At 44.9% G+C, this 22,216-nt stretch overlaps 1 protein-coding gene across 1 annotated transcript; it reads left to right on the forward strand.

Moving 5' to 3' along the window:
• Positions 1-1,834: 1,834 nt before the first annotated feature.
• On the forward strand, positions 1,835-19,456 carry LOC128413618 (spondin-2-like). Its single transcript, XM_053387783.1, has 6 exons — positions 1,835-2,259; positions 2,871-3,129; positions 3,465-3,688; positions 6,215-6,406; positions 12,290-12,464; positions 19,000-19,456. Exons 2-6 carry the CDS (start codon positions 2,907-2,909, stop codon positions 19,176-19,178), a joined length of 993 nt encoding a protein of 330 aa, XP_053243758.1. The 5' UTR covers positions 1,835-2,259; positions 2,871-2,906; the 3' UTR covers positions 19,179-19,456.
• The last annotated feature ends 2,760 nt before the right edge of the window (positions 19,457-22,216 follow it).

The raw sequence follows: 22,216 nt of genomic DNA on the forward strand, positions 1-22,216 counted from the left end.
TGGCGCTGTGGGTAAAAGCCTCAGCGCCTAGGGCTTGCTGATCGCATGGTCGGCGGTTCGAATCCCCGCGGCTGGGTGCGCTCCCGCTGCTCGGTCCCAGCGCCTGCCAACCTAGCAGTTCGAAAGTACCCCTGGGTGCAAGTAGATAAATAGGGACCGCTTACCAGCGGGAAGGTAAACGGCGTTTCCGTGTGCTGCGCTGGCTCGCCAGATGCAGCTTTGTCACGCTGGCCACGTGACCCGGAAGTGTCTTCGGACAGCGCTGGCCCCCGGCCTCTTGAGTGAGATGGGCGCACAACCCTAGAGTCTGTCAAGACTGGCCCGTACGGGCAGGGGTACCTTTACCTTTACCTAACTAAAGTAAAGTAAACTAAAGTACTGGTAACTAAAAATTTCTGAGAGATGGTATATAATGAAATGAAAAAAATGTTTAAAATAACTTTTGTTTAAAAACCAGAAGCTTTTTTTACTAGGAATTATAGGTACCAAGATACCAAAGGACCATAAAAGATTGTTTATGTATGCGACAACAGCTGCACGGATGCTACTAGCTCAGAGATGGAAGGAAGAAACTACCCCAACCGGAGAAGAGTGGCAAACCAAGTTGATGGACTATGCAGAAATGGCAAAATTAACTGGGAGGCTCAGAAATCAAGAAGACAAGAACCTGAATAAGGAATGGGGAAAGTTTGCAATTTGTTTACAAGACCACTGTAAGCAGGTTAAAGCATTAGCAGGATTTTAACCACACTTGTAAAGTAATGAAAAGTATGGATAATTTAGAAGGATTAAAAAATTGTATAAATATTGATATGCAGTTGTATATAATACTGTTAGGACCTATGGAAGGGATGAGGGGGAAGTCAGGAGATTCAGAGTAATCTCGATATTTGGATAGGGAATTGTTTTGTTGTTTTATGTTTATACTTTTTAAAACCAAATAAAAAAATTATATTGACGTGCTATACGTTCAGCCTCCTTGGACCTCTGCTACTCCCTCTGCTCTGCTTTCCTTCAATCTCCAAAGACATATATGGGTGGAAAAAAGCTTGGCTTAATGAGATGACATTATTAGCAATTAATGGGTGTAACAGGCAACCTATTTAAACCAATGGGAGGAGTTACATGGGTTTTTAATGAAGGTAAGTTATAATAAAGGGACACGGGTGGCGCTGTGGGTTAAACCACAGAGCCTAGGGCTTGCTGATCAGAAAGTCAGCGGTTCGAATCCCCGTGACGGGGTGAGCTCCCGTTGCTCGGTCCCAGCTCCTGCCAACCTAGCAGTTCGAAAGCACATCAAACTGCAAGTAGATAAATAGGTACCGCTCTGGCGGGAAGGTAAACGGCGTTTCCGTGCGCTGCTCTGGTTCGCCAGAAGCGGCTTGGTCATGCTGGCCACATGACCCAGAAGCTGTACGCCGGCTCCCTCGGCCAATAAAGCGAGATGAGCGCCGCAACCCCAGAGTCGGCCATGACTGGACCTAATGGTCAGGGGTCCCTTTACCTTTAAGTTATAGCAAAAGTTTATATATAATTTATTTATTTTTCTGTTACAAGTTTATTTGAAACATGACAACTGTGACACTTTTTCCAGAGGGGCGTCTTAGTGGCACCTTGTCAAACAAGGATGTCTTGTAGAGCTTCTCCAGATAGTACACAGCACTTAAAATGTACACAGCGTATAATTGCTTCCCTAAAGCATATTTGTAGCGACAATATTTTCCTTAGGCACCTTTGGTTTTCTTCTTCCAGCTGAGACGTGTGCATATGGGTGAATTAGAGGGGAGTGCTTTCAGTCCAGACTTGAAAAAGCCATCTGTCAACCAATAAAACTTGCAAAAATGTGCTTCTCATCTAAAACTCTTCCGCGAGAAAGGTTTTGTCTTGGAAGCACTTTGTCCTTAGCTTCGGGGCATGAAAACAAGAACAAAGAAATGTACAGTCTTCAGAAACCTTGAACTGATGGCAATAACGTAAGGTTCTCTAAAATCTTGTTTTATCTGTTCAGCACCACAATTTTAATAGGGTTTTTTTTATTATTAATTCTCATGAAACAGTGAAAACGTTTCAAACAAGGACAAGATGCATTCAGCTCATCTAGTCTAAAGGTTGCAATCAGCCTTGGACCAAAGGGACCTAACTTCTGGCATAAATAGCAGCAAGCACTCTGGTTTCTTCCTTTTCTGTGGCAGAACTGCTCAGCTGCAAGAACAAGCAAGGGCTCTTCACTTCCCAGGGCGTCACAGGGAACACCACCCAGTAAGTGTGAAATATTTGTATGTATTACTAATGTACATTCCTACTATCTTAGCTGCTGTTTTTAATTCTGTCCAATTCTTAAAGTAAAGAAGTTTTAAAAATAATGTTAAAAGTTATTGTTTAAAACAATCATAGTTTGGTGTTTTATTACCTAATACCTTGTAAAATGTGCCCCCCTCCTAATTTCTCTATTATGGGACCTAGCAGCTAGATTATGCCTTAAATTTGCATGTACAGTACTAACTCCGACCCACAGTGTTGTGTGCCATGAAGCCGTTTTTAAACTCAATTTTCAAAGGAAGTATGTCTCTGGGCAAAATGACGTGCAACTAAATATTTTAAAACATATATACCATACGCACCGAAACAATTGCTAACATAATTGGGCCAAGATGTGGTTCCAATAAGATTGAAAAAGCAAAACTGTAAACGGATCTTGAAAAAACACATCGCCAGAAACATGTTTCATTTTCCAATCGGAAACATTTGTTTGGGGTACTGTTACAACTTCAACTTATTCGAAAGTCTTATGATTCTTGAATGCAGCAGCGTTTTTAGCAGTTGACTTTCTGCATGCTCAGAGTCTAAGTTTTCATTTATTTAACCCACAGAGACGAACGTGGAGGGTTTTCCGCACAGGCGAGGAAATGGAAAACTTGACCCCTGTCTCCAGCTCCTATAGAATCATCATAGCATTGCTCTTCACTGTTCTGAGCTTTGTTAATTGTTTGCCTCTTCAGGAAGATTCTGTTTGCACAGCAGAAGAACTTGCAAGGTACACCATTATTTTCACAGGAAAGTGGAGCCAAGCATCGTTCCCTAAGCAATACCCTCTGTACAGGCCTCCAGCACAATGGTCGTCACTTCTGGGTAAGTCAAGATCGTGCAGTTACTAAAGGCAAGCTAACTCTCTAAAAACCGTACCATCTTTTCTTAATTTTTTTTTTTATCAAGTTACGTCTAAGTTCCTATGACTGAGAGACCAAACATGCGCTATCAGCAAGCTCAGTGTTATACAATGTGGGGCTGGTTTCTCCAGCTAGCTTCTGTTTCCAATTTTGCTGCAGCTAAAGTAAACAGCATACCTTACTTCTTTAAACATAGCTTGTTCCACTTCAGAAGGAGAGGAGAAGAACAGCATACAGTATATTATTAAGCAAATCTAAACCAGACTCCTGCCTGCTGCAATGTCTTCCCTTCCACAGGCGCTGCCCATAACTTTGACTACAACATGTGGAAAATGAACGAGTTTGCCAGCAACGGGATGCGTGACTTTGCCGAAAGAGGTGAACCCTGGGCATTAATGAAGGAAATAGAAGCAGCTGGGGAAAAAATCCAAAGCATTCACGGAATATTCTCCGCTCCTGCCATTTCCACTGGCACGGGGCAAACGGCCGCAGACTTGGAGGTCCACCCCAGACACCCGCTGGTAAGTAGGGAAAATGCTCATTGGCCTATTTTTTTGTAAAAAAATAAATAAAAAATAGAGCCATCTCCCGATTAAAGAAATGGAAGTCAGTTACTTAAAACGAGTGTGTTATTCAGTCAGTTGTTTCCCCCCCAAAATTGCATGCAATTAAAACAATGGTTTTCAACAACCAGCCATCCTTAAAGTTTAGAAGTGTACGTCACAGCAAGCACCTTTGAGGAGAGGCATGTCGTTGTGTGTTTGTCCGCAGAGGGAATGCCTCTTTTAAGATGGTTCCTGCTACCTTCGTATGGTTTTTTTAAAAAATATAAGTGTTGTTGTTGTTGTTTAGTCGTTTAGTCATGTCCGACTCTTTGTGACCCCATGGACCAGAGCACGCCAGGCACCTCTGTCCTCCACTACCTCCCGCAGTTTGGTCAAACTCATGCTGGTAGCTTCGAGAACACTATCCAACCATCTCGTCCTCGGTCGCCCCCTTCTCCTTGTGCCCTCCATCTTTCCCAACATCAGTGTCTTCTCCAGGGAGTCTTCTCTTCTCATGAGGTGGCCAAAGTACTGGAGCCTCAGCTTCACGATCTGTCCTTCCAGTGAGCAGTCAGGGCTGATTTCCTTAAGAATGGATGCGTTTGATCTTCTTGCAGTCCATGGGACTCTCAAGAGTCTTCTCCAGCACCATAATTCAAAAGCATAAATACAGGCTTAAAATACAGGCTTAAAAAGAAAAGAAAAGACCGTGTTGGCCAATTTATTGGGGTGTCAACAGGCCCATGCAGAGCTTGTGTGATGCCCGGGGCGAGAGTCTTGTTAGAATAAAGTTATAAACTCAAACAAAAAAAGCAGCCTGCTTGTTTACATAAGAGCAAGGTAGCTCAGATAAACCAGTTTGTTGCACCAGACACATGGCTCCGACAGCCCAGGACATGCGCCACTGCAGTGGAGGCAGCGCCTAATCAGATCCTAATCTGCTCGTACGCAGTAACACAGGTCCAGATTTTACTATCAAAGTCTAGCAGCACATTAAGTCCCCAGTCAGCTGGGAGGTACGGGTCCAGTGGAAGATTTAGGAAAGTGCAACCAGATTGGTCATGCTGGGCATAGAACCTTGGGGTGGCACTGTGGTCTAAACCACTGAGCCTCTTGGGCTTGCTGATCAGAAGGTCGGCGGTTCGAATCCCCGCGACGGGGTGAGCTCCTGTTGCTCTGTCCTAGCTCCTGCCAACCTAGCAGTCTGAAAGCATACCAGTGCAAGTACATAAATAGGTACCATTGCAGCGGGAAGGTAAACAGCGTTTCCGTGCGCTCTAGTTTCCATCACGGTGTCCCGTTGCGCCAGAAGTGGTTTAGTCCTGCTGGCCACATGACCCGGAAAGCTGTCTGTGGACAAACGCCTGTTCCCTCGGCCTGAAAGAGAGATGAGCGCCACAACCCCCATAGTCGCCTTTGACTGGACCTAACCATTCGGGGGTCCTTTACCTTCACTTTCTAGAGCCATGGGAGTGCCACAACTACAATTCAGAATGGAGCGCAAGAGGCCGTGCATGGGATGCTGCTGAAATTTGAAAGCCCAAGGTCTACCACTGACAGGGCGTTCTTGGCATGACAGCCTAAGTTTGGCAGGTACCTGGCAGGGCCCCCCCAACCAACTTAGCCCTCCAAGGCCTATCACAAGTGTATCCAGCCGCCCCCCTTCTCCTGTATAGGCCTGAGGGTCAATTGAGCCATCTAACTGATTCATCAATCAAAGGTTGCAACTCTTGGAAGCATGGGTGGAATTGTGTGAGCAGACATCACCTTCCTCTTTTCACCCACTGCAGATTTTGAGGGTGGAGCAGAGACCGCCGGGAGGAGGAGAGGAAGAAAACGTCCCATCGCATAAGAAGTCTGCTCCACTCCTGCACAAATAGCTTTGTACACAGCCCAATATGCGCATGACTGAAACTATTTGAAGAAGAGTCTCTTATATAAGCGCCACAGAGTTTAATATATTTTGCTCAAGAGGCCGCCAAGTGTGATGTGGGAAAGGGCCGTATTATGCAATAATAAATAAAAATAAATAAAGTAGATTATTTCTAAAACAGGATTACGACAGACCCTTCAAGTGTCCCTATTTTCCGGTGACAGTCCTGGATTTACAGAAGGCGTCCTGGGTTCTGATTTGATCCCAGAATGTCCCGCTTTTCCTTAGGACATCCCTATTTTCATCAGAGAAATGTTGGAGGGTATGGAGTTATGCGACTCCTGAGCCAAGGAGCTAAGTAACTATACAACCTTTAGAAGACATCTAAAGGCAGCCTGTATAGGGATTTTTTAAATGTTTAATGGGTGGCATATAAATAATCAACTTATTATGATTATTGAATAGGACATCCCTATTTCCATCGGAGAAACTTTGGAGGGTATGTTATGATATTACTGTTACACTGGTTTATTTACATGTGAAGTTGTGGTGTAATAATCGAAGGAGGATTAATCTAACGTGCTTAATTCAGGTTCTGAAGTAAGCCTTTTCTTTTTTTTAATTGCTAGGTGTCCATTGCAGTGCGAATTGTGCCCAGCCCTGACTGGTTCGTGGGCATTGACAGTTTAAATCTGTGTGAAAAAGACCACTGGAAACAGAAAGTATCTTTGGATCTTTTCCCATATGACGCTGGCACTGACAGCGGCTTCACGTTTTCCTCCCCCAATTTTGCAACTATCCCACAGGATCCTGTCACAGAGGTAAGTTTCTAAGCCGTTCCTTGACTGGTCAAACACAAAATTCCATTCAACATTAGTGTGATCATTATTTTATATCACAGCCATAATTGTGATGGTAGCATAGGGACACGGGTGGCTCTGTGGGTTAAACCACAGAGCCTAGGACTTGCTGATCAGAAGGTCGGCGGTTTGAATCCCCATGACGGGGTGAGCTCCCGTTGCTCGGTCCCTGCTCTTGCCAACCTAGCAGTTTGAAAGCACGTCAAAGTGCAAGTAGATAAATAGGTACCGCTCTGGCGGGAAGGTAAACGGCGTTTCTGTGCGCTGCTCTGGTTCTCCAGAAGCGGCTTAGTCCTGCTGGCCACATGACCCGGAAGCTGTTCGCCAGCTCCCTCGGCCAATAAAGCGAGATGAGCGCTGCAACCTCAGAGTCGACCACGACTGGACCTAACGGTCAGGGGTCGCTTTACCTTTTTATATGTTGAGCACACCTGTACTCAGTGTTGTCTGACCCATTTCTTAAGCAGAAGGACATGCTGTGCCATAACTTTATTATTCCACATTTCAGCTGAACCATGCTCTGCTGCGTTGCTTTGTAGTGGGGATGTTCCGTCAAAGAAGTGTGAAGCGACCCAATCAAAGTTATTGTTTAATTGATTAATCTACATTAATCAATTCTACTTACTCAATTAATTCAACTTAGTTATCTAATAATGAAATCTAGTGAAAAGAAAGCTAATATGGAAATTAAATTTGCTGGCATTATTTGACTGTTGGCTTATATTTTGAAAAATTATTTATATAGAAACCTTAACGTTTAATGATACAGGAACTCTGCTTTTCACCCAATTATTTTTCTATAAGACCTTGATGGTGGAATCAGGGGTGTCTCTCTCCCCCCCCCCGCCTTCCCAGTTCCACTTTTTCCATTATAGATGCATCTTAATAAAATTTTAAAATCCCCAAAACACACAAGAGCTTTACGCAGATTTGACTTAAGCCAGGGAGGCTGAGATCATGCCAGTTTCCTCTGTCCCTCAGTCTCTACGATGTCTATATTTTGGGCAGTTTCTGCATGTGCTGTAGAGGGAAGTGTGGGGCAGATGGGGCTCATCAACAGGGGAAGGTAACTCATCTGGGAGAGGGAAAACTCTAGTTCTAAACCTCTGCTGCTTTAAGGGATATCTTTGGGATGTTGTCATGTGAGCAGCCCAGGACAGCCTTTCTCAACCTGTGGGTCCCCAGATGTTTGGGACTACAACTCCCATCACCCCTAGCTAGCAAGGCCAGAGCGCAGGGGTGATGGGAGTTGTAGTCCAACAACATCTGGGGACCCACAGGTTGAGAACCACTGGCCCAGGATCTCCATACACACTGCTCAGGAAGTGACCTGGCAGGTCACTTTGGCGCACTAATCCAGCAAACACAACGCGGGAGGGAGCAGTTATGCGTTACTACTGGTCTCTGCAGCCACAGCAAGTGCTGTGAATCTCAGTGGTTCGACTTCACCCCCAGAGGCGCACTCCATTGTCTCTCGAGACAGACGGATGCCAACGACAACAAAAGACATTCTTTGGACATCTGTGTAGAGGTCAAATCACATAAGCCTCTTTCACTACCTCCTGATTTTTGTTGCTGCTGTTTAGTCGTTTAGTCGTGTCCGATTCTTCGTGACCCCATGGACCAGAGCACACCAGGCACCCCTGTCTTCCACTGCCACCCGCAGTTTGGTCAAACTCATGCTGGTAGCTTCGAGAACACTGTCCAACCATCTCATCCTCTGTTGTCCCCTTTCTTCTTGTGCCCTCCATCTTTCCCAACATCAGGGTCTTTTCTGGAGCCTCAGCTTCGCAATCTGTCCTTCCTGTGAGCACTCAGGGCTGATTTCCTTCAGAATGGAGAGGTTTGATCTTCTTGCAGTCCATGGGACTCTCAAGAGTCTCCTCCAGCACCATAATTAAAAAGCATCAATTCTTCAGCGATCAGCCTTCTTTATGGTCCAGCTCTTACTTCTATACATCACTACTGGGAAAACCATAGCTTTTACTATACGGACCTTTGTTGGCAAGGTGATGTCTCTGCTTTTTGAGATGCTGTCTAGGTTTGTCATTGCTTTTATCCCAAGAAGCAGGTGTCTTTTAATTTTGTGGCTGTTGTCACCATCTGCAGTGATCATGGAGCCCAAGAAAGTAAAATCTCTCACTGCCTCCATTTCTTCCCCTTCTATTTGCCAGGAGGTGATGGGCCCAGTGGCCATGATCTTCGTTTTTTTGATGTTGAGCTTCAAACCATATTTTGCGCTCTCCTCTTTCACCCTCATTAAAAGGTTCTTTAATTCCTCCTCACTTTCTGAGTTAGCAATCGAGGGCATCAAGCGATGCACACAAGTCTGTGTATGTAGGCTCCCAGTCAAATGTGATGCCATGAAGTATGGGTTTTTTGTGTGACTCCAGAACAAGTTGATCACTAGCCCAACTCTCAAACCCAGTGCATATTCTGCAGTTGGCACCTTGTCTGCTGACAGCCAAGTTGCGGCAGTTTTACTCCTTGCCAAGATCCCAAATCTGGTGTTTCAGACCACACTGGCCCTTGTTTCCACAAACCTATGGATTATATCCCCCCCTTCTAAACCCCTTTGCAGTTATCTGAATCCTTTTGCATCTTGCTGTCTAAAACTGCCTAGTATCTCTTTGGAGGGCAGGCTATGCTGCTTACGATCAATAATCCCTCTTCCTGTCCCTGCCAAATTCTACCCCTCTTTTGACATTTCTCTAATGCTGTTTTTAAAAGAGCATTCCAGAGGCAAGAGCTTTTTGCCGCAACAAACAGGTGCAATTAATTTTTCTTTCTTTCTACATGGTGCTCCCTGCCATGCTCAGAGGTCTGCACATTGATACCTGTTTTTAGGGAAACAGCAAAATTTCACATCTAAAGCCATTCTTAGGCTGTAACATGCAACCCATCCATAGGATACAATGTGAGGGGGAGCTTATTGGTGTTTTGAATTCTTAAAATTCATGGCACTCCCCCCCCCCAAAAAAATTCAATTTGTTTATGCAGGTGCAAACCCTTTACTAATGGCCTTGGAATGCACATACTTAATAGTGTTTTTCTTAGCATTTTTGCCTTTTTGAAAAACCTTCTGCTGACTGGCTTCCTACAGGTGAGAAACGAACCATGTTACAGCATGGTTTGTTGCTCAGACAAACCATGATTAATAAGTCAAGAACATACTTTAACTACAGATCATGGTTTGTTCAGAGTGTAACAAACCATGATCCCCAGGTCAGACAGAACAGTAAGCATGGTTTGTTTCACCTGTACTCTAGCAGGCAGGAACAGAGTGGTTAAGACTGACATGTTGACATTAATATGGTTTACTGTGATGTGTGAACAAGGCCACTCAGACATTGCCCTACTATGCGAAAGAAGCAGGCAACTTTGTCAATAGCTGCCGGCTACTTCGGAAAAGGTGCAACCTCAGGTACAGCTTTGCTATTGGCTAAAAACTGTTTTATATATTTATTGAAACACTTTCACCAAGCTTCACACACACATTGCACCAAGCAACAAAAAACAATCAGAAAACCACAATAAAACCACTAGAGCTGTGCAGACATCCCTGATCTGATTTATAACCCTGATTTGTAAATCTGGATTGGGCCAGATTTGGTCCAGACCAGAGTCAGCCAATCCCAGAACTGAACCCAGCTTGTGATCCAGAAATGACAGATCCCCAGAAATCCTATTGCAAAACAAGAGCTTTCTTGTTTCTTCACATAGAGCAGTGGTGGCCAAACTTGGCCCTCCAGCTGTTTTGGGACTACAATTCCCATCATCCCTGACCACTGGTCCTGTTAGCTAGGGATGATGGGAGTTTTGGTCCAAAAACAGCTGGAGGGCCAGGTTTGGCCCCCATTGACATAGAGGCATGAACTGTGGAGCTGTGTTTGCTGCAAAAGAGGCACAGATGAGTAGCTGTAGGGGGTTGTATTCTATCTCCTACAACTGCTCCCTGCCCCCTGCTTTTGATAGTTCTGGATTACCCTGGGTGGATCTGCCACAGGGCCATCCTGGGCTCCTGCTATCCACTCTGGCTGAATCCCGGTTCAGTTCAAATTGGTACAATTTGGTTCACTGGCATTTGTTGGCATGTTGAGATTGTGGGCATCCATCTGTCTTGGGAGACAATGAAAGGGTGCACCTTTGGGGTTGACATCAACTAGCTGGAGACTCTGAACTCAGAGCACCCACTGAAGTAGGTGGACAGTGGTGGGTCAGCACTGTGTTGACCAGGGCCTGCCTGGCTTAATGAGGGCAGTAGCTGACCAGTGAAACACAATCATCTCTCTCACTGATGGAAGGCAACCTGTAGTGCTCATACCTTATGCCAATCAAGTTGAGCTTAAGGTAAAGGGACCCCTGACCATTAGGTCCAGTCGTGACCGACTCTGGGGTTGCGGCGCTCATCTCGCTTTATTGGCCGAGGGAGCCAGCGTACAGCTTCCGGGTCATGTGGCCAGCATGATTAAGCCGCTTCTGGCAAACCAGAGCAGTGCACAGAAATGCCGTTTACCTTCCCGCCAGAGTGGTACCTATTTATCTACTTGCACTTTGACGTGCTTTCGAACTGCTAGGTTGGCAGGAGCTGGGACCAAGCAACGGGAGCTCACCCCGTTGTCAGGATTCGAACCACCAACCTTCTGATTGGCAAGCCCAAGAGGCTCTGTGGTTTAACCCACAGCGTCACCCGCATCTAAGTTGAGCTTAGAACTTGTAAATGCTGCCTTCTACACATCGAAGTGACCTCTCTGGGGTGCAACACTTTTACTCTTTACAATCTTCATACAAGATTGAATGCATTGCCCTTGGCTGTACTTGAGGGGCGATTCCAACAGATGCCACACGAAAAACGCTTATGTCCCTGTGGAGTTGGCAGTACCGAATCGGTGGCGCATGCCCTTCTGGCTTGCACTCTTTATAAAGACTTGAGGAGTGAGATTATCACCCCTCTTTTATTGACTGTTCCGGGTCTCCCACAATGTCCTTTCTCTTGGCAGATCAAGATGAGCAGGTGACAGCAAAGGTTTTTAGCTGGGGCAATCAGAATAAGATCCACCATTTGACTAGTGATTCAAAACCCCAAAATGTATTTTATATAACTGACTTTTTATTTCTATCCTTTGCATATCGTAACTTTGTTTTATTGCTATGGCTGATGGCTGACGCAAATAAAGATTCATTGGTTCATTCATTCTCTGGGGCACAATCCTGGGCAGTGTGCATGGAGGTTGTTAAGTTGTGGGTGAACATATCAGACGACACAGCGATTCTTCAAACAGCTCTTGTTTATTCACAGGCCAGAACAGAACTGAACTGAAGGGTTCAGTCAGCCTGCTTATATAGAGCTCCAGTACAATGTAACTGTAACAATTTTCTAAAACTATCCAATCACTGAACGTCACTTTCGATCCCTTATTTGCATAACTATCTACAGTATCCCCCTGCTGGCCCAGGGTGAGAACTTCAGTACATAACAGAGGTTTTGGGCTGCCCAGACCACAAGACTGGCATATATTTGGCCAGAGCCAAATCTACACTGAGAGCTATACTAATAGTTCTCTGACTGTTTGTCCTTATGCCCAAATAGATGCCCAAATGTGCCATCTATTCACCAGCAGATTTGATGGAACCCCAAGATTTGTAAAAGATAAAAAAGAAACCTTTAGGGGAAAATGAGAACTGAGCGTGTTCAATGGGTGCAGAACTATGATGGATGGTGATGGGACAGAAAATGGAAGCGGTGGAACCCTGCGCAGGAGCAACCCGCACTGCAACATTTTGCTGCAGATTCCCTTTGTGATACTAAATTGGTATCTTTTGTATACATGTTTCAATTCACAGATCACTTCTTCCTCTCCTAGTCACCCAGCAAACTCGTTTTATTACCCCAAGCTTAAAAAATTACCACCTATCGCTCGAGTAACCATGATAAAAGTGAAAAGAGGCAAACTAGGATTTCCTCCTTCTCAGCCCAATGTGACTGCAATCAGGAATGAAATTGATGATTCTGTTTCAGGTAAGTGTTTAACACTTGGATAACGTGGACGGTTTTGCTATAAGTAAGTATGTAATGTGAAAAAATGAATGCACAGGGAGATCATAGGGAGAAATGGCAAAAATAGATTTATATAGATAATCCCTGTGGGATAATTAATAAAAGAATTGGCTGGATCCCTAGATCCAAAGTGCAAGGCTAAACATAAAGGTAAAGGTAAAGGGACCCCTGACCATTAGGTCCAGTCGTGACTGACTCTGGGGTTGCGGTGCTCATCTCGCTTTATTGGCCGAGGGAGCCGGTGTACAGCTTCCGGGTCACGTGGCCAGCATGACTAAGCCACTTCTGGTGAACCAGAGCAGCACACGGAAACGCCATTTATCTTCCCGCCAGAGCGGTACCTATTTATCTACTTGCACTTTTTGGCATGCTTTTGAACTGCTAGGTTGGCAGGAGCAGGGACTGAGCAACGGGAGCTCACCTCTTCGCGGGGATTCGAACCGCCGACCTTCTGATCGGCAAGTCCTAGGCTCTGTGGTTTAACCCACAGCGCCACCCGCATCCCTTAAGGCTAAACATACTCTCCAGCAAAAAAAGAGCCCCCAACAGACTTTAAAAACACAGAATCATGCAGCAAAGTTAAGCAAGGGAATAACAGACCTTTTAAATACTCTGTTCTAGCTGCTTATGATGCTTCCCCATTCTATCCCTCTCACAATGAACAGACCATACCATTAGTAAGTTTGAATGCTTTACTTACAAACACTGAAGGTCAGAAGGTCAGATTCACATGTTATTCCATGCAGCAGCAAGTACTGTAGGCAGAAATCTTGGGATACAAAATATAGTGAAATAGCTCTAAGTACGTGGTCTGAGTTTGTAGTGAGCTATCTTGGTGAGTTCACATGGTGAAGAAAGAACAAACAAAGGAGGGAAATTAACTTTCTTCCAGGTGAGGGATGTTACCCAGCTGAGCCTAGGAATGCAATTTTGTGGTCTTAACCCCTTCATGCACTAACCAGCCCTCCGCTTGCTAGTTATGCTTGACTACAGTTTCCCACACAATTTCCCTTCTGCAAGTGGTAGTGAAGTTTACTTCCAAAGGATTACAGTGGTACCTTGGTTCTCAAACTTAATCTGTTCTGGAAGTCTGTTCCAAAACCAAAGCGTTCCAAAACCAAGGCACGCTTTCCCAAAGATAATGCAAAACGAATTAATCCAGGCTTTTAAAAACAACCCCTAAAACAGTAATTTGACATGAATTTTACTATCTTAACAAAACCATTGATCCATAAAATGGAAGCACTAATCAATGTAGATGATAAAAAATAAAATAGTCAATGTTTGGATGGGGGGGTTTTATCCACTTCCGCAGTCACACAGTCAATCTATCAGAAGCTGCATAGCTGTCAACTTTTCCCTTTTCTTGCGAGGAATCCTATTCAGAATAAGGGAATTTCCCTTAAAAAAGGGGAAACGTTGAACTGGGTAGCTGAACTGGGTTCCACATAGTCACAAAAAACAAATTAACCAAAAAAGCCTCAAAAACCAAAACGCAAAATAAATAGCAATAACAAAAGCGCCAAACTTAATCCGTTCCAGAAGTCCATTTGACTTCTGAAATGTTCGAAAACCAGGGTGCAGCTTCTGATTGGTGCAGGTGTTCCAGAAACAATAGCCGACAGCTGCATCGGACGTTCGGCTTCCGAAAAATGTTCGAAAACTGGAACACTTCCAGGTTTCTGGTGTTTGAGTACCCAGGCGTTTGAGAACCAAGGCATTTGAGAACCAAGGTACCACTGTACTGGCTAAAGTGGAATTTGATCGGGCAGATCACATGAAGTGCTTTATGCTGATGCCACACATCTGCTGGCAGATTGCTGCCACTGCCCGCTGAACATTCATATGACCAGCCACAACAAAGCGCAAAGCTGATTTTAAAAAGCTGCAGGTTGTGCAATGGTACCACAGGCATGTGGAAGGATGGCTTTTCTGCAACCAGCCCTCAGCGCGTGTATTAAATTATTTGACTTGATGAAAGAGTGACCATTAGTGCCTCTGCTTTACTTTGATTAAAAACTGTACAGACTGCTGCTTCATTCATACCTTAGGGCAGAGGTCCTCTCCCAAACACCCCTGGTCCATCTGAGAAGTTTCTTTTACCTTTAGCTAGTAAGTGTTTGGGGATGTCTAAACCACAGAGCCTAGGGCTTGCTGATCAGAAGGTCGGCGGTTCGAATCCCTGTGACAGGGTGAGCTCCCATTGCTCGGATCCTGCTCCTGCCAACCTAGCAGTTCGGAAGCACGTCAAAGTAGATAAATAGGTACCACTCCGGCAGGAAGGTCAACGGCGTTTCCGTGCGCTGCTCTGGTTTTGCCAGAAGCGGCTTAGTCATGCTGGCCAGATGACCCGGAAGCTGTACGCCGGCTCCCTCGGCCAGTAAAGCGAGATGAGCGCAGCAAGCCCAGAGTCATCTGCAACTGGATCTAACGGTCAGGGGGTCCCTATACTTTTTAGTAAGCGTTTAGTTAAGGTGCTTACAAATTCACCCACATGTCAAACAGCATGGAAATTGTAATCACCACCGAGGAAGTAAGCAAATTTTGCAACACGTCATGTACACTTTCTCTTGGACTTTCAGCCCCAGTGCTGCTTATGTTCAGTCAGAGTTAGCTGACACTGGCATCATAATTGATCATTCCCATGCATTCTGGTGCTTGAGTGAACTTTCAAGGGCCTTAACTCTTTCCTTACACCAATGGTTGTTTGAGCCAAGGATTTCCATGCCTAGGAATTTCCTAAAAAGGAAGTTCAAGGCAATCATTTATGCATATTATACCTTTAGAAAGTGAAAGAATTTAGCTCATATTCTCTTAGGAATCTTCATAGTTTGTCCAGTAGTTCATAACAACAACAACAACAACAACAACAACAACAACAACAACTTATTATTTATGCCCTGTCCATCTTGCTGGGTTTCCCAAGCCATGCTGGGAGGCTCCCAACAGCAATAAAACATCAAACATTAAAAACTTCCCTCAACAGGGCTGCCTTCAGATGTCTTCTAAAAGTCAGATAGGTGTTAATTTCCTTGATATCTGATGGGAGGGCGTTCCACAGGGTGGGTGCCACTACCGAGAAGGCCCTCTGCCTGGTTCCCTGTAAGCTCACTTCTCGCAGTAAGGGAACTGCCAGAAGACCCTTGGAGCTGGACCTCAGTGTCTGGGCTGAACGATAGGGGTGGAGACGCTCCTTCAGTATACTAGGTTGAGTGTTATATGGTCCCGGCGGCCGCTCCCAGTCACCAGTCTAGCTGCCGCATTCTGGATTAGTTGTATTTTCCGGGTCACCTTCAAAGGTAGTCCCACGTAGAGCGCATTGCAGTAGTCCAAGTGGAAAATAACCAGAGCATGCACCACTCTGGCGAGACAGTCTGCGGGCAGGTAGGGTCTCAGCCTGCGTACCAGGTGGAGTTGGTAGACAGCTGCCCTGGACACAGAATTGACCTGCGCCTCCATGGACAGCTGTGAGTCCAAAATGACTCCCAGGTTGTGCACCTGATCCTTCAGGGGCACAATTACCCCATTCAGCACCAGGGAATCCCCCACACCTGCCCACCCCCTGTCCCCCAAAACAGCACTTCTGTCTTGTCAGGATTCAACCTCAAAAGAAAACTTTCTGAGCCTACAATGTATTCCACTGTTGCTTAACTTTGAGAGTGAAGGGACTGCAGCTATTTTTTTAAAAAAAGAATATTTATTAGATTTTCCATTTTTTTAAACAAACAAACAAAAACAGAGCAAACAAAAACATTAAAAAAGACATAAAATTCATAAACCATACTTTTAAATAACAAATTTCTCAGACCTCCTCATACTTCTCCTCCTTGTATCCCAATTAAGGTTATTTGTTCAGCAAATCCTTCATTTAAAGCATTACAGCTTATGACATTACCTTATTTTTCAAACCCTTTTTTCCCCCCATCTATGTTCCTTTATATCATTACAGCTAGAAACCACTCAATTTCAATCCAACACCATTTAACTTTCCTTAATTTTACAGTATTTCTGTAAATAGTCCTTAAATTTTTTCCAATCTTCTTCAGCCGACTCTTCAGCCAGTGTGGTGTAGTGGTTAAGAGCGGTAGTCTCGTAATCTGGGGAACCGGGTTCGCGTCTCCGCTCCTCCACATGCAGCTGCCGGGTGACCTTGGGCCAGTCACACTTCCCTGAAGTCTCTCAGCCCCACTCACCTCACAGAGTGTTTGTTGTGGGGGAGGAAGGGAAAGGAGAATGTTAGCCGCTTTGAGACTCCTGAAGGGGAGTGAAAGGCGGGATATCAAATCCAAACTCTTCTTCTTCTTCTTCTTCTTCTTCTTCTCCCTGGTCACGGATTCTGCTCGTCATTTCTGCCAGTCCCATACAGTCAATCAGTTTCATCTGCCATTCTTCCAGAGTGGGTAAATCTTGCGTCTTTCAATACTTTGCAATGAGTATTCTTGCTGCTGTTGTAGCATACATAAAGAAAGTTCTGTCCTTCTTTGGCACCACTTGGCCAGCCATGCCCAAGAGAAAGGCCTCTGGTTTCTTCAAGAAGGTATATTTAAATACCTTTTTCAATTCATTATATATCATTTCCCAGAAAGCCTTAATCCTGGGACACGTCCACCAAAGGTGAAAGAATGTACCTTCATTTCCCTTACATTTCCAACATTTGTTGTCGGGCAAATGATAGATTTTTGCAAGCTTGACTGGGGTCATGTACCACCTGTATATCATTTTCATAATATTCTCTCTTAAGGCATTACATGCCGTGAATTTAATCCCGGTGGTCCACAACTGTTCCCAGTCAGCAAACATGATATTATGTCCAACGTCTTGTGCCCATTTAATCATTACAGATTTAACCGTCTCATCCTGAGTATTCCATTTCAGCAGCAAGTTATACATTTTTGACAAAGTCTTAGTTTTGGATTCTAGCAATTCTGTTTCCAATTTAGATTTTTCCACCTGGAAACCAACTTTCTTGTCCAAATTATAAACCTCCATTATCTGGTAATAATGAAGCCAATCTCGCACTTTATCTTTCAGTTTCTCAAAACTCTGCAATTTCAGTCTGTCCCCTTCTTGTTCCAAAATTTCCCAGTATTTTGGCCATTTGGCCTCCATATTAAGTTTTCTCTGAGCCTTAGCCTCCATTGGTGACAACCACCTTGGAGTTTTATTTTCCAGTAGATCTTTATATCTAGTCCAAACATTAAACAGTGCTCTCCTGACAATATGATTTTTAAAAGCTTTGTGTGCTTTTACCTTGTCGTACCACAAATATGCATGCCACCTAAAAACATTGTTAAAACCTTCAAGATCCAAAATGTCTGTGTTCTCAAGAAGCAGCCAGTCTTTCAACCAGCAAAATGCTGCTGATTCATAATAGAGTTTGAAGTCTGGCAGGGCAAATCCACCTCTTTCCTTTACATCAGTTAATATCTTAAATTTTATTCTAGGCTTCTTGCCCTGCCAGACAAATTTAGAAATGTCTTTCTGCCACTTCTTGAAACAATCCATTTTGTCCAAAATTTGCAAAGTTTGAAACAAAAACAACATTTTAGGCAATACATTCATCTTTATGGCTGCAATTCGACCCAACAAGGAAAGCTTCAAATTCGACCAAATTTCTAAATCTTTTTTCACTTCAGCCGGGACTGCAGCTAAGACAGGAAGCCTGATGCAAACCTTGGACTATAGACCACTGCTATGAGAAACAGTGAACTGAGAGATCAAAAGAGATGTTAGAACAGATCACTAGAGCAGGGTTAGGCAACCTAAGGCCCGGAGGCTGGATGTGGCCCAATCGCCTTCTCAATCCAGCCCGCGGACAGTCCAGGAATCAGTGTGTTTTTACATAAGTAGAATGTGTCCTTTTATTTAAAATGCATGTCTGGGTTAGTTGTGGGGCCTGCCTGGTGTTTTTACATGAGTAGAATGTGTACTTTTATTTAGAATGCATGTCTGGGTTATTTGTGGGGCATAGGAATTTGTTCATCCCCCCCCCAATATAGTCCAGCCCACCACATAGTCTGAGGGACGGTGGACCGGCCCACAGCTGAAAAAGGTTGCCGACCTCTGGACTAGAGGAAATAAGCCAAACTCAGCAAATTCTCTCTCTCTCTCCTCTCTCTCCCCATAGACAGACTATTTCATATATTTGGAAATTTCAGTTAGTTGAATACAAGTCACCAGAATACAAGTCACCAGATCTTGAACAACTCTGCTGGCACTCAGAGCGTTCTGGTGCTTACTTTTAAAGGCTTGCAAGGCTTGTGGTCCAGGACTATCCCCACTTATTGTCAGAGACCTATGGTTTAAACCTGGCTTGTTTGAAATTAACCACAGTTTGTCAGCATACATAGCTGAGGGAAAGCAGGAAGCTTCCATCACCTTCTCCTGGCCTTGAGAGACAAGCATGGGGGCAGGATGCTTGATATGGTTCATGTACACTTGGCTCCTAGATCTGAAGCAGACTCCTATTGCTTTATCAATTTCCTGTATATTGCAGAAACTCCCCTGGATTGTGAGACATCGCTGTGGTCTTCTTGGGGCCTCTGCAGAGGCACGTGTGGACATTTAGGAACTAAAAGACGAACTCGGTATATACGTCTACAGCCGGCCAATAATGGAATACCCTGCCCAGAGCTGAATGAAGAAAAAGAATGCGACCCGGATAACTGCGTGTGAGACGGTTCTCTGGGACAATAATTTAGATAATTTAAATATAGGATACACTTGGTTAACACCACCTATTCCTGTTAATATTCCTTTATTTTTCAGAATAGTTGCAATATTTTGTTGAAATGTTTTTGCTAAACTGAGTTGCTAGATAGAAAACAGCCTTTTTATTATGGACTACTGCAGTGCCACCTGGTGGCAAAAACATTTCTCAAACGTATGTACTTCAATTTATCAGACATGCATATCTGTAAAAAAAAAAAAGTAAAAGCCACTACATTTAAGAATTAGAATGTGTTCTTTTGACATGTATTTATATGCACTGTACTCCTCTGAATTATTTTGCTGGGATTTTTGGCATCTATGGTGTGTTATTTGCAAACATATTTAATGCAGGTAAGCACACTTGAGGGACGCAGGTGGCGCTGTGGGTTAAACCACAGAGCCTAGGACTTGCTGATCAGAAGGTTGGCGGTTCGAATCCCTGTGATGGGGTGAGCTCCCGTTGCTCGGTCCCTGCTCCTGCCAACCTAGCAGTTCGAAAGCACGTCAAAAGTGCAAGTAGATAAACAGGTACCGCTCCAGCGGGAAGGTAAACAGCGTTTCCGTGCGCTGCTCTGGTTCGCCAGAAGCGGCTTAGTCCTGCTGGCCACATGACCTGGAAGCTGTATGCCGGTTCCCTCGGCCAATAAAGTGAGATGAGTGCTGCAACCCCAGAGTCGGCCACGACTGGACCTAATGGTCAGGGGTCCCTTTACCTTTACCTTTAAGCACACTTGAGAAAACAAAACAAAAAACCAGACAGGAAAGGCAGGGAATAAAATACAAAACCAGCATCCTCGTTGGTGTACAAAATAAGAGGTGTGACTTTCTCAGGGATAATAATAATAATAATAATAATAATAATAATAATAATAATAATAATTTTTATTTATACCCCGCCCTCCCCAGCCAAGGCCGGGCTCAGAGTGGCTTACAAGCAATAATAAAAAGAAGTTGAGTGATTACAACTTTTAAAAAAATTAAAATACAGCATTAAAATATTGAAACATTAAAATATTGAAACATTAAAATATTAAAATGTAGCCTCATCGCAGGAGGAGAAGGAAAAGAAAAAAGAAAGAGGAGGAGGAAATCAAATTGGCTCCAAGTCAAAGGCCAGGCGGAACAACTCTGTCTTACAGGCCCTGCGGAAAGAAATCAGATCCTGCAGGTCCCTGGTCTCATGAGGCAGAGCGTTCCACCAGGCCGGGGCCAGTGTTGAAAAGGCCCTGTCTCTGGTTGAAGCTAATCTAACTTCCTTAGGGCCCGGGACCACTAGGGTGTTGCTATTTATGGACCTTGAGGCTCTCCGTGGGGCATACCAGGAGAGGCGGTCCCGTAGGTACGAGGGTCCTAGGCCGTGAAGGGCTTTAAAGGTCAAAAGCAGCACCTTAAATCTGACCCTGTACTCCACCTCCAGCTGGAAAAGCACTGGGTGAATATGCTCCTGTAAAGAAGAATGCCCTGTGACAAAATAACTTGGCTAGCCATTATTGCATGCTTATGTGTGGAGAGAGACAAATACTATGGTCTGAATGCTGTAACAAACCATAATTCTCTTGTTTGGCTGCTGGCTGGCATTGGCTTGCTAGATCACCCAGCACCAGCCAACCCCTCCAAGCCATCACTGGCCTGCCATTTTTATTCATTTCATCCATTTGGAAACCATACCTCATCAGGTAAGATCCTGAGGTGTTTTCAACAATTACATTAAATTGTTAACACATCTCATATTAAGACCCTTTGAGCTGTCAAACAACAATCTATACAACAGAACATCAATTATAGATAGAACTGCTACATCAATTTCTAGGGCTCAATTCAGAAATATAGATCAAACCCAACCCAAGAATCCATAGTTGTCAAGCGTCCCTTATTTGGAGGGAAAGTCCCTTATGCCAGCGCCATGTCCTGCTGCTGTCCCTTATTGATGGATGTCCCTTAAATTTCCCGGGTTTCAAAGGAAGCAGCTCCTCTCCCTCCTTCCCTCCCTGCCAGCCAGGGAAGAGGGAGGCTCCAATTGTGTTGCTTGGCTGCCTGGCCCACCCCCCTCTGGCCTCCTCTCACCAGCCTCGGCCCCCGGGGCCCCCTCCCCGCCGGGACTGGTGGGAGCCTCGGGCCCTTCCGCCACCACCCTCCTCGCGGCCGCCAAACTGGGCGTCTCTGCCTGGGGCCTCCCCTCTGCCCGTTACCGCCACTCCCGCTAGGCCGTACTGCGTCTGTGCTGCCGAAGGACCCGAATGAGATGGGCAGCCTGGCATGGTCTATGAATTGATGAGGAGCCTTGAGAGGAGAGCGAGGGCAACCATAGAGAAAGCAATTCAGAGAGAGGAGGAAGAGGAGGAAGAGGAAGAGGAGGCAGAGGCGTGGGCAGGTGTTCCAAGGGCTACAAGGGAAGGACCGCAAGCGCTTCTCCCATAGATTTGTAGTTGTAGACTAGCATAGATGGTCTGATTTGCGGGTTTACTTCGGGCGCTATTCCCCCCCCCCTGTCTTCCTCCCGCCCCGCCTGATGGAACTGAGAGCTGCAGATGGAGCACAAGAGAAAAGATACAGAACTGTAGCAGCATCTTCGTAGCTTGGACTTCGTTTTGCGTGAAAAGTGGTTGCTGCTTGTAGTTATTTAATGGCAGTGTTTCATCGGCTGGTGTCTTGAGCAGCAACCTCTGGAAACGAAGGGCTAAAAACCGGCGCTGCTCTCCCAAATTATGTGGTTCCTTTTCACTTTGTATTTGAGCTGGTTGACTAAAATCCCTTCTTTTGGCTGCTGATCCCTTATTTTCAAGGCTGCTGGTCCCTTATTTTCAAATCTCTAAGTTGACAGCTATGCCAAGAATCTCCAGACCCAATCTGACCCCCAAACCCAAATTGCGATCCGGAGGAGGGGGGAATCTTTGGAAATCCGACTGGCTTGCATGAGGAAACCCAAAATGGCCGCAACTTCCTTGGTTTCCCCCCACATGGGAACATGGGACTTGGAAGCAAACTGCTCTTGTGCGGTGCTA

This window comes from Podarcis raffonei, chromosome 5 (assembly GCF_027172205.1).
Source record: "Podarcis raffonei isolate rPodRaf1 chromosome 5, rPodRaf1.pri, whole genome shotgun sequence".
Taxonomy (NCBI): domain Eukaryota; kingdom Metazoa; phylum Chordata; class Lepidosauria; order Squamata; family Lacertidae; genus Podarcis; species Podarcis raffonei.

What these genes read in the sequence shown, in the direction of transcription:
- LOC128413618 (XM_053387783.1), top strand. Translation starts at nt 2,907, where the DNA reads ATGGAAAACTTGACCCCTGTCTCCAGCTCCTATAGAATCATCATAGCA. An exon ending in TCCACCCCAGACACCCGCTG is followed by an intron (nt 3,689 to 6,214) that starts GTAAGTAGGGAA and finishes TTTAATTGCTAG; the next exon opens with GTGTCCATTGCAGTGCGAAT. An exon ending in AATTGATGATTCTGTTTCAG is followed by an intron (nt 12,465 to 18,999) that starts GTAAGTGTTTAA and finishes TGTATATTGCAG; the next exon opens with AAACTCCCCTGGATTGTGAG.